Source organism: Microtus oregoni, unplaced genomic scaffold (assembly GCF_018167655.1).
Source record: "Microtus oregoni isolate MIOR12 unplaced genomic scaffold, Mior012 000077F_ref0000221, whole genome shotgun sequence".
Taxonomy (NCBI): domain Eukaryota; kingdom Metazoa; phylum Chordata; class Mammalia; order Rodentia; family Cricetidae; genus Microtus; species Microtus oregoni.
The window spans coordinates 5,182,418-5,195,152 of record NW_024544029.1 but is presented as its reverse complement, the minus strand read 5'-3'; the positions used below and the strand labels follow the sequence as shown (position 1 = coordinate 5,195,152).

General features: G+C 48.5%; 1 protein-coding gene across 1 annotated transcript; it reads right to left on the bottom strand.

The window, feature by feature from the left end:
* Positions 1-6,596: 6,596 nt before the first annotated feature.
* Prph (peripherin) lies at positions 6,597-10,449 on the bottom strand. Its single transcript, XM_041642644.1, is given in 9 exon segments — positions 6,597-6,950; positions 7,531-7,610; positions 7,796-7,845; positions 7,940-8,160; positions 8,243-8,443; positions 8,446-8,628; positions 9,153-9,248; positions 9,428-9,488; positions 9,830-10,449. Coding segments are annotated over 9 exon segments (1,515 nt in total). The 5' UTR covers positions 10,384-10,449; the 3' UTR covers positions 6,597-6,881.
* Positions 10,450-12,735: the final 2,286 nt, after the last annotated feature.

Below are 12,735 nucleotides of genomic sequence, written 5' to 3'. Positions count from 1 at the left end.
TTAGGCTATCCTGAGTTCTTGTCTTTTCCTTATAAAGTTGAGGATTGTTCTTTCGAGTTCTATGAGAAATGTTGCTATAATTTTTAATGGACATTTACCATGAATCTGTAGATTGCTTTCAGTGAGATTGTCATTTTTGCTTTGTTTCTTCTATTTTCCCAAGAAAATAGGAGATCTTTTTATTTTCTAATGTCTTAAATTTTTTCTTCTTAAAAGAGTTAAAGTTCTTATCATACAAGTTTTTCCATTTGTATGGTCTGCTCCTGTGTGGGAGTCGAGTTGTCTCAGCTTAAACTCCTTTCCTGCTGCCAGGTGTTGCTTCAGGGTGGATTGCTGAGACTCAGACCTCTTACTAAATTTATCAAGGGCCAGAGTTATACTCTAACAAGGGATAATAGTTAAAAATAAAAAACAGTTCCCCCTTCATAAGCAAAGATGATAGGACCCAAACTTTTGTCCTGCTTGCTTAGAGTTACTCCAAGATATTTTGTGGTATTCATGGCTGTTTAAAAGGAGGATGTCTCTTTTATCCTAGGTGTAAAAGAGACACATTTGGGTTGTTTTCAGAATCTGGCTATGATAAAGTTATTCTGCTATAAGCATAGCTGAGCACAGGTCCTTATGGTATGGTTAAACAACTTTTGTATTTAGGCCCAAAAGGGGTATTGCTGAGTTTTAAGGTAGATATTTGCCTAATTTTAAAAAATGACCATATTATGATCCAAAAGTGGCTGTGCCAGTTTGCACTTGCAGCAATGAAGTTTTTTCCCTTACCCACATTTTTTTAAGCATAAGTTGTTAATAGTAATTTTTAATCTTGGTCATTTTTACAAGGATAAGATAAAACCTCAGAGTTTTGATTTGCATTTCTCTGATGGCTAAAGGATGTTATGTTTGAACATTTAAAAATGTCTCTCAGTCATTTTTGAGTTTGTCTGATAAGAGTTTTCAGTTTATGTCTGTAACAAATATTTTTATTAGATTAATTTTTTGATACTAATTTCCTGAGTTCTTCATATGTTTTTAAAATGGGTTTATGATAAAGATTTTTTCCCACTCTATAGTCTTGTTATACAAAAGTTTCTCAGTTTAGGAGATCTAATTGTTTCTCCCAATGTTTGTGCCACTGAGGCTATGTTTGAGATGTGGCAAAGTGTACTTCTAATTTTTTATCTGTGAGGTTCAATGTAATTTTTATATGCTGAGGCCTTTGACTTATTTAAACTTGAGTTTTGTACATGGAGATGGATGTGGATCTATTTTTATTCTTCTACGTGTTGATGTCTAATGTGGTCTAAATCATTAGTTAAAATGCTTCCTTTCCCCATTTTTCTATCTGCAAGGCAGACTTGGAACTTAAGAGGAGGATAGTTTATAAACTTTTAATTAAATATACAATGGTTAAAGCCCTAGTTATAATATTCTTATGGGAGACTTGGGCCACTAGGTAAAATTCTTACAAAAAACAATGAGCCAATTTCCAATAGAGAGCTTAAAAAAGCTGCTTAACAGGTACTCAAGCAGGTAAAGTATAAATCACAGGTAAAGTATACAATAATCAACAAGTATAATAGATTAATTATGATTCAACTATGGCAAATGTATATATTAAATGTAAAACTTATTCTACAACAGTTTTATGAAAAAGCAAAATGCTGTTTATGGCTAAACCTTCCCAGTTTCGCCAATTAAGATTTTAAACTCTTGGGAGCTGGAGAGATGATGGCTCAGCGGTTAAGAGCACTGACTGCTCTTCCAGAGGACCCAGGTTCGATTCCCAGCACCCACATGGCAGCTCACAACTGTCTGAAAATGTAGTTCCACGAGATCTGACACCTTCACACCAACGAACATAATAAAGTTAAATAAATAAATAAATAAAAGTTTAAAAAAATTTTTTAAGCTCTTAATTTAAAACAGTAGCCTGTCTGGTACAAAAGGGCAGGATAAAATCTGGGAGATGGTTTAACAAAATATTGATTATGATCAATGTTTCTTATACTAAACAATAAATTCATTGATAATTTTAGGATTGATTCCTGGACAATTGTGTTTGCTCAATTCAAAGGCCAAAACAATAATCTTTTCCCAGATGATCAGTGCTACAATTCACACAACTGTATTTTGCTAATGTTGTAGCTAAAAATCCCTTAAAGGATTTTATGCTAAATTTTACAAATGGCTCTTCCAATGGAAGAACTGCATATATGGTTAATAATAATAATTTAAAAAATATATTTGTGGAGCGTACCAAGGCTCCTTTAAAGCAACTTATAAAAGTTACAAACAGACCCTGATGCAAACAGATCTGACATGATGACACCAAGCTTTACTAAGACAAGGTAAAAAAGCCCTTGCAATGCATTAATGAAAAGACCGACCTATATATATTTGGGGTCGAGGATATGTTTGTGCTTTTTTCTTTCACAGAAGGAAAATAAAAGCTAAACCTGAATGATGTCATAGCTGCAAACACCCCATAAAGGAGTTCCAGAAACGAGTTGGGGAGGAGTCCTTGATCCATCTTCCCTGTCCCCGCAGAGAGAAATGCCTGTTGGCGGGGCCTGCTACACCGCTCTGAGGGTGTCCTTCAGCCTCCAAAGAGTCCAAAGAGACCCTGCTGGGATGGTTGCCAAGAAGTGCTTCCGGTGGCTGGGTTCGGCTTGCCTCGCCCAGGAGTCCCACCTGCCCTGAGGCACTCTGGAGCTAAGATGCAGACTAAACATTTGACTGTTTTAATCTTTGGGACACAAAACTCATTTTGATTAAAATATTAACCCCTCTTCACTTAAGAAGGGGGAAAATTGGGGTTTTAACTGTTGCTCAGAGACTGGAACTGGTGATGTTTGATAACAACAATGTCTGTCATTGTACTCTTATTGGAATTGACCTAATGATATTTGGGTTTTTTTTGTTTTTGTTTTTGTTTTAAAGATCTATTTATTTATTATATACACAGTGTTCAGCCTCCATGTATGCCTGCAGGCCAGAAGAGGGCGCCAGATCTCATTATAGATGGCTGTGAACCACCATGTGGGTTGCTGGGAATTGAGCTCAGGACCTCTGGAAGAGCAGTCAGTGCTCTTAACCTCTGAGCCATCTCTCCAGCCCCGACCTAATGATATTTGTAACTGCTTATAGATGTTGGAAAAAGTTTGACACACCCTGTAAAGTGTTTGGGTTTAATGCATATGTTAAAAATTTTAGATTTTGACCCCTTCTCTAACCTTACTAACCCACTTCCTCAACCCTGGAACCCTTGGAGCAGGATCTTTGGTAGAAAAAAATAGGTTAAAACATGTCTCATGACTCTCTGGCCCTCCCTCCTAAAAGAGCTCCTCGCAGTTTTTTCATTGATGATTCACGCAGAGGCCCAATGACGGGAATATTGTGGAGCCCTCCCCTGAACAGCACATCATACAGAGGCCGTACAGGCCGGCTCAACATGGCATGATGTCAGGTGAACAAGGATTGCCCTCCACATATCCTAAGCCAGGGACCCTGTGGTCTAAAGTCAAAAACCTGCTTACCTTGGTCTTGCTGAGAAGTTACAAAAAAAAAAAAGGAGCATATGTCAGGACCCATTTCAGGCTTCCCCTTTCTCACATCTCACAGGGCCTTGAAGTAAAAATCTTGAGACAAGAAAACTTAAAGTTAGCGAAAACATTACGTGCTGATCGTGCTGACTGTGGAGACTCAAGCTCTGGAAAGCACCACAGAGCATCTTCAAGGCTTGCTGCTTATCACTAACAGCAGGTGTTCTAGCCACTGACCTTGCAACTGCCCTGCTTAGCTTTCAAACTGCCCCACTTAGGAGCCTAGCTACCGAGCCCCTCCTTCCCTTTCCCCCTTCCCCCTTCCTCAGTTCCCCCTGCCCTGAGCTCCTCACTGAGGAGTATATAAGACATAAAACTTGCTTCAATAAACGAGATGCCTTGACAAGGAATACTGCTTGGCGTCCGTTTCTCCCCCCAGCCATGTCTTTCAGATAGTGCCTCTTCAAGACCCTGGAGTAACTTAGGACCTGCTGGGCGGGTCACTTGACCCCCCCCAAACATAAATGTAAAAGCATTTATATAAATTGGGGCTGGAGAGGTGGCTCAGAGGATAAGAACACTGACTGCTCTTCCAGAGGTCCTGAGTTCGATTCCCAGCAACCACATGGTGGCTCACAGCCATCTGTAATGAGATCTAGTGTTTTCTACTGGCCTATAGGATATATGTAGGCAGAATACTGTATACATAATAAATAAATAAATCTTTTAAAAATTATATAAATTAATTAAAGTAAAAAACAGGCCCAATTTTATGTTTGATTGACACATAATAATTACACATATTTATGGGGCATATTTGGTGCTTTTTTATGAGTATAAACTGTGTGGCAATTTAATTAATTAGCATATCCATTAAATATTCATTTGGAATAAGACCATTCAAAATCTTGTAACCATTTTGAAATATGTGTATATATATATATAAAGATTTATTTATGCCGGGCGGTGGTGGCGCACGCCTTTAATCCCAGCACTCGGGAGGCAGAGGCAGGCGGATCTCTGTGAGTTCGAGACCAGCCTGGTCTACAAGAGCTAGTTCCAGGACAGGCTCCAAAACCACAGAGAAACCCTGTCTCGAAAAAACAAAAAAAAAAAAAAAGATTTATTTATTATGTATACAACATTCTGCCTACATGTATGCCTGCAGGCCCGAAGAGGATGACAGATCTCATTACAGATGGTTGAGAGCCACCATATGGTTGCTGGGAATTGAACTCAGGACCTCTGGAAGAGCAGCCGGTGCTCTTATCCTCTGAGCTATCTCTCCAGCACCCCCCCACACCTTTTTTTTTAAATGAGGTCTCACTTCGTAGCTCTGGCTGGCCTGAAACCCACAGACATCTGTCTGTTTATTCTTCCAGAGTGCTGATGTTCAGGGTGTACTACACATGTCCTAACATATTCCATGCTTTATGGTGCTAGAGAGGTGGTTCAGCACTTAAGAGTACTTTTTGCTTTTGTGGGAGGACCTAGCAGTCATGATGACTCACAACCACCTGTAAGTCAGGTTCCAGGGGCTCTGATGTCCTCTGCTCATCTCCCAGGCACCCGGCATGTAGGTAGTGTATAATTATGCATGCAAATAAAAAATAAAGAAGCCATTAAAAGTTTCTAAAGAGTGCTTAGCGGGGCACACCTTGAGCCCCACCAGCACTGTGGAGGCACCAGCAGATCTCTGTGCGTTCCAGGCCAGCCAGATCTACATAGCAGACTTTGTCTCGAGAACAGCAAAAAGAAATATTTTGTTAACTATACTCACTAAAATGTGTTCTTCTTCTCTGACAGTAACATTGCCACCAATATTTTTACTTGATTTTGTTGGGTTTTTTTTCTCATGTTATTATTTTTAGGGGGAGGGTTTCAAGGTTGGGTTTCTCTGTTGTAGCCTTGGCTGTCCTAGAACTCACTTGATAGACCAGGCTGGCCTGGATCTCAGAGATCTATCTGCCTGTCTCTGCCTTCCAAGTGCTGGGATTAAAGGCTTGTGCCACCACCACCCGGATTTTTTCTTATATTGTTATGTAGAATTGCTGATCTTATTAGCATTAAAAACAAACACCAAGGCTGGGATCTTGGGAGCTCAGTCCATAAAGTGCTTCCCTTACAAGCACAGGGATCTGGGGCTGGAGAGATGGCTCAGAGGTTAAGAGCACGGGCTACTCTTCCAGAGGTCCTGAGTTCAACTCACAGCAACCATATGGTGGCTCACAACCATCTGTAATTCAATCAGGATCCCTCTTCTAGCATGCAGACTGAATACTGTATACATAATAAATAAACAAATAAATAAATATTTTTAAAAAAAGAGAGAGCAATCATTAAAAAAAAAACAAAAACAAAAAACCCCACAGGGATCTGAGTACAATTCAGGGAACCCGGTGTTCAGAAAGCTGGTCATGGTGGCACGTTTATAATCCCATGCTGGAGAAGTGGAGATAACAGACCCCTGGCATTTGGTGGCAACCCACCCACCCCTGGTGACCAGGCCAGTGAGAAGTCCTGTCTCTAAACAAATCATGTCTCATGGTCCCAGAGACAGGACACCTGAGCTGTCTTATGTTTTGTTTTGTTTTTTTTGAGACAAGGTTTCCCATCCAGTCCTTGCTGCAGCCCAGCCAGCCCTCAACCTCTTTCATTCAGTTTTCACCAGACTTTTTTAGCATTGCCCTTCTAAAAAAAGGACCCAGAGCCGGGTGATGGTGGCGCACGCCTTTAATCCCAGCACTCCGGAGGCAGAGGCAGGAGGCTCTCTGAGTTCAAGGCCAGCCTGGTCTACAAGAGCTAGTTCCAGGACTGGCTCCAAAGCTACAGAGAAACCCTGTCTCAAAAAACCAAAAAAAAAAAAAAAGAAAGAAAGAAAGAAAGAGTTAGTTTAAGGCTAGCCTGGGATACATACTAAGGTTTTGTTTGTTTTAAGTTGAAAAGAAGCAGAGAGGTTTGAGAAAACCCAACAGGGTCCTCTGGAGTCATGAGTGCCAAGAAAATGAGTCAGAGAAGAAAGGACCCCAGACAAACACAATAAGAAGTTTCTCTCTCGGTAGCAATTTTATTTGGTTTCGAGACTCGCTGGCCCACCTCACTGGCCATGGGATCATTCTCAAACAGATCTATTGTCGTGGGATTCTTCTTCTGCCTCTTACAAGGACAAGAAAGCTATGGATCACATCATGTGTGTCAGGGCAGGGAGAACCCAGACACTGTGTCAGGCTGCAGTTTGGCTAGGAGGGAAACATGCCACATGCAGAGAGGGGCTGGATAAGGACCAGTTCTGGGGCTTGAGCTTAAGAGTAGACTTAGGTCAGGGTCAGCGCTCTGGATAAGGGCTCAGTAGCTGTGAACAGAAGACTTATCCAGTTCACTATGCTGTTCCTTCTGGGACTCTGTCACCACCTGCTGGGGGCAAAGCATGCAAGGGGGAAATTCAGCAGCACCTTCCTTGGGATCAGCTTGCTGAGGTTACAGTTTATCTCCTCCTCCTCCTCCTCCTCTTCCTCTTCTTGACTTTTCCAGACAGGGTTTCTGTGTGTCCCTGGCTGTCCTAAAACTCACTCTGTAGAGCAAGCTGCCCTTGAACTCAGAGATCTGCTTACCTCCCCTCTGCCTCCCAAGGGTTGGGACCAAATGTGTGTGCCACCACCACCACCTGGGTATCTACTCATCTTCTGTCTGGTGTCCCTCCCTGACTCAGCAGATAGAGGAACTTGGCATGAAAACCTTACCACCTGAGTTTGATCCCTAAATCTCACAGTAAAGGGAGAGAACTAACTCCTGAAAACACCGTCTGATCTCCACATGAGCATATGACACAGGTGTGCCTGCACACACACACCCAGACACGCACACACGCACACCTTCTATCTCCTGTCCCTCACAAGAACCATGTACTCTCAGCATCCTAAGATCTGTAGCCCATCCAGATCAGGGCTCAGAAACATTAAAAATGTGGGGTTCCGGATCAAGGGTTTTAACTCACCTCCCCATCCCGGGTCTCAATAGTCCTAATCAGAACCATCTTATGGCTGTGGCTGTCCTGGGGAGCCTCCACCTCAGGCACTGGAGAAAGCAGGAGAGAGGACATGGTTAGGATTCTCCCCTTTCAGGCTCCCACTCCCACCCCTGATGGCCAGAAATCTCACTGCATGAGGAATAGGAGTCAGTCTAGGATGAGCGTGGCCAGGGTAATCAGGGCAGAAGGTAGAGAGAAGTTGCAGGCTGGAAGCCAGACGTGGAGGACTCACCAGTGGTCTTTAAACTTAGGGAAGCAAAGGAATGAACTGGCACTGAGATCCTGTGGGCAAGGCACACAGCCTGATTATTCCCTTCGCTGGGCCCAATGCCCTACCCTACCATCCCTGCCCTATCCCAATAGTCTCTCCATTCACCGGCTCTCCTCCCCTTCCAGCAGCTTCCTGTAGGTTGCGATCTCGATATCCAGGGCCATCTTGACATTGAGGAGCTCCTGGTATTCTCGCAGATGCCGCGCCATCTCTTCCTTCAGTTGTCGGAGTTCTTCCTCCAGACGCGCTGCGCCAGCTTGGTAGCCTCCAGCCTCCAGGGCGAACTGCTCCTCCAGCTCCCGCAGCTGTCTGAGCAGCGCCTCGTTCTGGAGTAGGAGAGGAAGAAAGGGATAGTCGGGAAGCCCTTCAGCATTCGCCCACCGGCCCAGGCAGCAGCGGAGTACTCACCGTGCCACGCAACCCGTCCACCTCACATGTCAGACTCTGGATTTGACGTCGGGACTCGTTCATCTCCTGCTTGGCCTGGCGTAGGGCCTCGTGGTTGCGGTTGGCGGCGTCGGACAGGTCAGCATACTGCTGATTGGCAGACGGGTCCAGCTGGGATGCGAGCCATTCCCAGAGCCTCCCACCCCAGGAGCCCCCAGAGTCCTCCCCCACTCTCGCACTTTGGACTTATACCACTCCTCTGCCTCCTGCAGATTCTTCGCTGCGATGTTCTCATACTGCATACGGATGTCCCTCAGCGCCGCAGTCAGCTCTGGCTTCACTGTCGCCTCCACCTCCACCTGCTGAACCTGCTGGCTCTCCATGCTCACCTGCAGATCCCGAAGTTCCTACAGGCCAGGAAAGAAGAAGGTTGTGAATAGAAAAGAATGCCTAGCTTGTAATCCCAGCTTTTGAGAGGTTGAGACAGAAAACTCACTAGTTCAAGACCTGTCTGGGCTTTGAAACCCTGTCTCTAAAGAGAGAGAGAGAGAGAGAGAGAGAGAGAGAGAGAGAGAGAGAGAGAGGAAAGAAAGAGAAAGAAAGAGGGAGAGGGAGAGGGAGAGGGAGGGAGGGAGGGAGGGAGGGAGGGAGGGAGGGAGAAGGTGGGAGGCACTAGACACTTGCATGAACAGAAGGGGCGCTAGGGAGTGCACGCGCACCGGATTCTGAGATCTGAGCCTAGGATGCTCTTAGGCCGCTTGTCAGGTTCAGGGTGTAGATACCTCGACCGCCAACAGGTGGCGCATGGGTGGGAGTCAAGCCACCTGTAGCCCGGGTAAAGGGTGGGGTTGTCATCACGCAGCATCCCTGTCGTCTCCGCAGCTTCAGCGAGGCCTTCTCCCAAGCCTTCCCAGACACCCCGACCACTCACCTCTTCGTGTAGCTTCTTGAGGAACTCAATTTCATCCATCAGAGACTCAATCTTGCGCTCTAGTTCTAGGCGGGACAGGGTGGCGTCGTCCACATCCTTTGTGAACGGGAATGGGTGTGCAAGAGAAAGGAGAGCTCTTCAGGCAGAGGAAGGGCCAGGCCTTCCCTTTCAGCCTCTGAGCTATGAAGTTGCCTCCCCTAACCCACCGATGCCACCCTGAAGACGCTGCTAGGGGTGCAGACGGGCTGGTGGGACTCGACGTGGCCCCCACTCACCTTACGGAAGAGCACCAGGTTGTGCTCCGCATCCTCCCGCTTGCGGGATTCTTCTTCTAACCTAACAGGCAGAGTGGGGAGACACTGAGCTGCCCAGTCACCTCCCAGCCCTCCCGCCACATCTAGCACCCCGCCCCCATCTGCTCTTGCATCTGTCCTGGGTCCAAAGCGAGGAATTCAGCCTGCCCGTCTAACGGGCTGGAAACAGAGCGGGGTGTGGGGGGGGAGTCCCCTTAATAATCTGCCAGTTCCACTAGGTGCTCGAGGCATAGTGCTGGGAGGGGGCCGACCAGGATGTTACAGGTACCGGCTGGGGTTGACCAGCGGAGCCACGCCCTAGGGCTGTTGGATCCGAGGGGAAGAAAGGGAGAAGCGGAGGGAGCAACTGGCAGGCCCTCTGACCTCTGCTTGAGCGCCGCCAGGTCCTCCGCCAGCGCGTTGCGCTCCACCTGCACCTGGTCGCGCTCCCGGCCCAGCAGCTCCAGTTCGCGCCGCAGCTCCCGCAGCTCCTGCTGGCACAGCTGGTCGGCGCGCGCCGGCTCCTGGCCCCGGGCCTGGCTCAGCTCTCCGCGCAGGGCTGCGTTCTGCTGCTCCAGGAAGCGCACCTTCTCGATGAAGTTGGCGAAGCGGTCGTTGAGCTCCTGTAGCTCTTGCTTCTCGTTGCTCCTTGTAGCCAGGAACTCCTGGTTGAGGGCTTCGGCCATGGAGAAGTCGAGGCGCTCCGAGGGCAAGCGCAGGGCCCCCGCTCGAGGGGCACGGAAGCTACCCAGTCGCGCAGACGAGCTCGGGGACGCCGAGCCCAGCAGGCGGCTGCTGGAGAAGCGAGAGCTGGAAGAGTAGGAATAGGCCCCGGGGGACAGCGAGGGCGGTGGTCCGAAGGTACGGCGGTACGAGGTGGAGCTGATGCCGGACCGGAGGCCCGACGAGTGATGGCTCATGGTGGCGGAAGATGGCATTCAGCGCTTGGCAGAGCTAGGCCGGGCGGGAAGGAGCTGCAGACCGATGCGGGGCAGCTTTATAGTCCTGCGGTCTCAGGGGTGTCGGGGGTAGGGGGGCACGACAGCTCCTCCCACTGGCCTGACTACAGACGGGCTGTGTGGGGAGGGGGATGCCCCACCCTGCAGAGCGAGGACACCACCCCTTCCCTCTCCCGGTTCCTGGCACCCTGCCTACCTGCTTCCCCCTTGTTGCTGACAGAGATCAGGGATGCGACAGCGGGATGGAGATAGGCTAGGGGTCAGAGCTTCTGAGCATGACTCCAACGCCGGAGCCTAGGGTGGGAGGACATGATTTGCCCCGGGATGCCCCCTCAGAAGAGGAGGTAAGAATTAGGGAATAGGAGGGAACTGAGGTTAAAGGGCAAACTTTTGACTATGAGAAGGGAGGTAGGTGGAGGGAGAGCTAACTTGGCCTAAACCGGGGAGTTTGCGCCTCCCCCTGCCTCCTGAAGCTAGGGTTCTTTTTTCACCTGTTGTCAGCTGCCCCCACTACAACCAAGAGAAATAGGGGACAGAAGGGCTGGGGCCGAGGGGGCTGGGGCAGGGCTTATCTCCTGCTCCCCAGGGCACGGTAAAGGGCTAGTGGTTGGCGCCAGCTCTGCGGCTAATGGACTGACTGACCAGCTCCCCTCCCCCTGCTCTTGTCGGGCAGAAGTTGCCTGCTGATGTTTCCACCTTAAAGACACAGCCCCCAAATTTGGATTTAACACTTTCAGCAAGGTGGGCACTTCACAGGGGGTTGAAGGTGTCAGACTCCAAGGTGTATGCCATGGCCTGTAGTGTACTGTCTGGCCTTTACTGGATTCTCTCCCCCTCCACACTGACTGCTGCTCAGTCACCAGCCGTACGGGAACTAGAAGAATTTCTTGAAGTAGGAAGGGGAGGGGGCTGAAGGGTAGCAGCTGCCAGGGCTGAAAGACAGACAGACTGGCAGGAACCAATCTCCAGGGCTGAGGAGGTGCAGGTGCCCAGAAGGGAGAAATGATGGAAAAGCTACCCACCCAACTCCTAGGGCAGGTCCACAGACAGATGCCTTTTCCCCACTGAGCCATCTTGTAGATCCTTCCAACATGTATTGTGTAGCCTGCTCCAGATACCTGTGTGCACAGACTTTACACAAACACACAACTACACCCCTTAACACACACACACACACACACACACACACACACACACACACACACCAGGTAGCAGGAATCTAACTGGCCTTTGTGTGTAACCCAGCTTGCAGAGTGCAGACACAGGCTGTCCAGGAGTGGACAGCGGCAGTCTGGGTGCTCTGCAGGAGAAAGGATGCTGAAGTCTCTCGGGTTTATTTGGAGCCCTGTGTCTGCTGGGGACTCAGGGATTCTGGACTCTCAAGCAGGACAGGTCCACCTCCGATGCCCTGAGAACGAAACAGGTGTGAGGTGGAAGAAGCAGGTTTGGGACTCAAGGCTAGATGCCGGGCTGGGATAAGGAGGGCGGCTCCTTGCTGGCCAGCTCCTTCATACTGCAGGGCAGAGAACTCCCCCACCCTCTGTGTGTCCTCTGAGATGAGCCAGAGCCAACACCCAGTCTGAGCGCTGGCTTACATCCCTAGCCATCCTCTTCTCTCCAGGCCCCTCCTTCCTTCCGGGCTATTAGTCTCTCTCCGCTCAGCTGCCAGGCCCTGCTCCCTGATGGATCTAGTTTGGTTGCTAAGGAAATGAGAAAAAGGATGTCGGGAAAGATGAGCAGGGTGAATAAACCAGGGCCTGCCCACCCCAGTTCCTGGGGTGGAGAGAGGTAAGGTCCCGTCTGGGCTAGGGTAAAAGGGTTGGCAGGTCAGAGATGAAGTTGTGGGAACCTGGTGCCTTGGCATTTTCTATTGCAGTCCTGGGCTCTGAGCAATTGCTGCCATTGGTGCGGAGCTCCATCCGACCCAGACTCCAATAGCAAATGATGAGTCCTGGAGACACAGAGAGGTCAAGCCAGGCCACTGGAGGACCAGAACTGCCCTGTCTGCATTGGGAGCCCATGGTAGGCCTGTGCCTTTGAGACTAGAGTTCCTGAAGTAGAGGCTGAGCAAAGCAGAGGCAGGCTGGGCAGAGGCTGGGCCCAGGGAGCTGCAGATGGAGTTTTGTTCAGCTCTGCCCCTCCCTTGCGTACATCTCCAGCTCACTACTCAGAGGAGAGGGACCAGAAAACCTCCCAGAAGGGCTGTGCTACGGTAGGGTGCGGAATGCCCGGCCCATGTGGGGGACACAGTAAAGAAAAGGCAGAGAAGGATTCATGCCTAGTGGCAAGCAGCCAGGCCTGGGCGCTCTTGGAAGAGAAAGACTGAGGATA